The 3,137-nt window shown below is 52.9% G+C and overlaps 1 protein-coding gene across 1 annotated transcript; it reads left to right on the top strand.

Annotated features, from left to right (window-relative positions):
• Positions 1-937: 937 nt before the first annotated feature.
• CCIN (calicin) lies at positions 938-2,903 on the top strand. The gene has a single exon (XM_012657202.1). It carries the CDS (start codon positions 1,067-1,069, stop codon positions 2,831-2,833), a length of 1,767 nt encoding a protein of 588 aa, XP_012512656.1. The 5' UTR covers positions 938-1,066; the 3' UTR covers positions 2,834-2,903.
• Positions 2,904-3,137: the final 234 nt, after the last annotated feature.

Genomic DNA, 3,137 nt, shown 5'->3' with positions numbered 1-3,137 from the left:
CTCACTCTAGCCAGGGCAACAGAGTGAGACTCTGTCTCAAAAAAAAAAAAAAACAAAAAAACTCCTAACAATTTTTAAAGCGGGTACTGCTATTATTTCCATCTCAGACGAGAAAACTGAGGTTTAGAGAGCCTGAACCACTTGTCCAAGTCCACTCTTGATGGCGAGAGCTAACCCACCACAGCCCCCAACACTTCACAACTAGACACTTGGAAATGTGGAGGGAATGTTCTAGTTTGCTGTGGAACTAACAAAGCCCTCAAGCAGGGCTTCGAGGCCCCCAGCATGTGGCTAACTCCTGCATTCCTGCTCCAGTGGGTGGCCTCCACCTCTTCCTTTTGAAGGAGAATGGTGTCCGTGGCCACAGACATAAGAAGCCAAAAGACAGAGCTTTTCTGTGATGCCCAGGAGCCTCGGCAGAGAAAGGTACTTCGAGGCCTGATAATCAGAGACCGGGGAAAGCTGAGCAGTGAGGCACTTCCTAGAAGAGTGGAAAGAATACTAGGTCATAAACGGTGCGGGCGCTGGGCTCTGCTCTGCTTTCAACTGGCTGTGATCTCAGGCAAATCCCCTCTCTTCTCTGGACCTCACTTTCCCTCCTATAAAATGGGAAGATTCTTCAAGATGATCTGATAATCTCTTCCCTTCCTCCACTTCCCCATATCTCCCCTACACAAACCGCTCCCCACTGCCCCACCCAAACTGGCTGGAACATTCCAGAAGAAGCCTTGAACTGAGGTTCGAAAGTCCCAGGTGGGAGTTGCAGCCCAAACCCTGAGATTCTTCCTGAGCTCAGGGCCCTGGGCTCTAGGCCCCTCCGTGCAGGATATCCATCACAGGCTGTAGCGATCAGAGGGGAGGAAGGCTCAGTGCCTCTGAGAAAGGCCTCAGGGGGCCCTGCATTGTGATGACCTCATCCACTCTATGACATCATTGTCTCTCCCACTCCCACTTCTCCCTGGTCAACTGCTCTGTAAACAACCATCAATCTGAATCCCAAAGGCCTGAGAAAGTCTCTTCTCCAGTACCTGCTGCTGATCCTCTGCCTCAGCCAGCAACAAGCACCATGAAATTGGAATTCACTGAGAAAAACTACAACAGCTTCGTGCTGCAGAATCTGAACAAACAGAGGAAACGCAAAGAGTACTGGGACATGGCCCTGACTGTGGACCACCATGTCTTCTTTGCACATCGGAACGTGCTGGCTGCTGTCTCTCCACTGGTGAAGAGCCTCATCTCCAGCAATGACATGAAGACCACCGATGAGCTCTTTATCACCATTGACCCCAACTACCTGAGCCCGATCACAGTGGACCAGCTCCTGGACTACTTCTACAGCGGCAAGGTGGTGATCTCAGAGCAGAACGTGGAAGAGCTTCTTCGCGGGGCCCAGTATTTCAACACACCACGCCTTCGAATTCACTGCAATGACTTCCTTATTAAGTCCATCCGCCGGGCCAACTGCTTGCGCTACCTCTTCTTGGCCGAGCTGTTTGAGCTCAAAGAGGTATCAGACTTGGCCTACTCTGGCATTCGAGACAACTTTCACTACTGGGCCAGTGCTGAGGGCTCCTTGCACTTCATGCGTTGCCCCCCTGTCATCTTTGGCCGCCTGCTCCGCGATGAAAACCTTCATGTGCTCAACGAAGACCAGGCTCTCAGCACACTCATCAGTTGGGTGTACTTCCGGAAGGACGAGCGGGAGAAGTATTTCAAGAAGTTTTTCAATTACATCAATCTCAATGCCGTCTCCAACAAGACGCTGATGTTCGCCAGCAACAAGCTGATGGGCATGGAAAACAGCTCAGCCCACGCAACCCTGATCGAGAGTGTCCTGATGGACCGCAAGCAGGAGCGGCCATGCAGCCTGCTGAGCTACCAGCGGAAAGGGGCTCTACTTGATTCAGTGGTCATCCTTGGTGGCCAAAAGGCCCACGGCAAGTTCAACGATGGAGTGTTTGCCTATATCATCCAGGAGAACCTGTGGTTGAAGCTCTCGGAGATGCCCTATCGGGCAGCAGCACTTAGTGCCACCGCTGCTGGTCGCTACATCTACATCTCTGGTGGCACCACTGAGCAGATTTCAGGGCTGAAGACAGCCTGGCGGTATGACATGGATGACAATTCCTGGACCAAGTTGCCTGACCTGCCCATTGGGCTTGTCTTCCACACCATGGTGACCTGCGGGGGGACAGTGTACTCAGTGGGTGGGAGCATTGCCCCAAGGCGGTATGTCTCCAACATCTATCGCTATGATGAGCGCAAGGAGGCCTGGTGCCTGGCAGGGAAGATGAGCATCCCTATGGATGGCACAGCCGTGATCAGCAAGGGAAACCGGAACCTGTACATCGTCACTGGGCGGTGCTTGGTGAAGGGCTACATCTCCCGGGTTGGGGTGGTGGACTGCTTTGACACCAACACTGGGGACGTGGTACAGTGTATCACCTTCCCCATCGAGTTCAACCACCGGCCCCTGCTCTCTTTCCATCAGGACAACATCCTCTGCGTGCACAGCCACCGGCAGAGTGTGGAAATCAACCTGCAGAAGATAAAGGCCAGCAAGACGACCACCTCAGTGCCACTCTTGCCCAACAACTGCCCCTTGGATGTGTCCCATGCTATATGCTCCATTGGAGACAGCAAGGTGTTTGTATGTGGGGGTGTCACCACAGCCAGTGATGTCCAGACGAAGGACTACACCATCAATCCAAACGCCTACTTACTAGACCAAAAGACGGGCGAGTGGAAGACCCTGGCTCCCCCACCAGAGGCACTGGACTGTCCTGCCTGCTGTCTAGCCAAGCTACCTTGCAAGATTCTTCAAAGGATTTAAACAACTTTTTAAGTGGGAGAATAAGTAAATGTATTATTATTCACAATTTAATGAGAGAGAAAGAGAGGAAGATAGCCTGTTGGTTCCTTCTTAGTGTTCCAGCCGATGCTTGGCCCTGAAGGTGGAGATCCTGGGTTAGGGCTGCTCCCAGTGGGTGAAAACTCAGGGCTACTCTGTCACTGGAGGCCCCAATAGGGGCCGGAATGGACTCCCTGGTGGGTGGGACTGAGGCAGCTCCTGGGCACTGGCTCCCGGTGGGTGTAAAGTCAGGGCCATTTTGTCACTGGAGGCTCCAACAGGGGTT

Source organism: Propithecus coquereli, unplaced genomic scaffold, assembly GCF_000956105.1.
Source record: "Propithecus coquereli isolate 6110/MARCELLA unplaced genomic scaffold, Pcoq_1.0 Scaffold114, whole genome shotgun sequence".
NCBI classification, from domain to species: Eukaryota; Metazoa; Chordata; class Mammalia; order Primates; family Indriidae; genus Propithecus; species Propithecus coquereli.
Note: the sequence above shows the minus strand (reverse complement) of the source record. Positions and strands in the feature narration are given on the sequence as shown.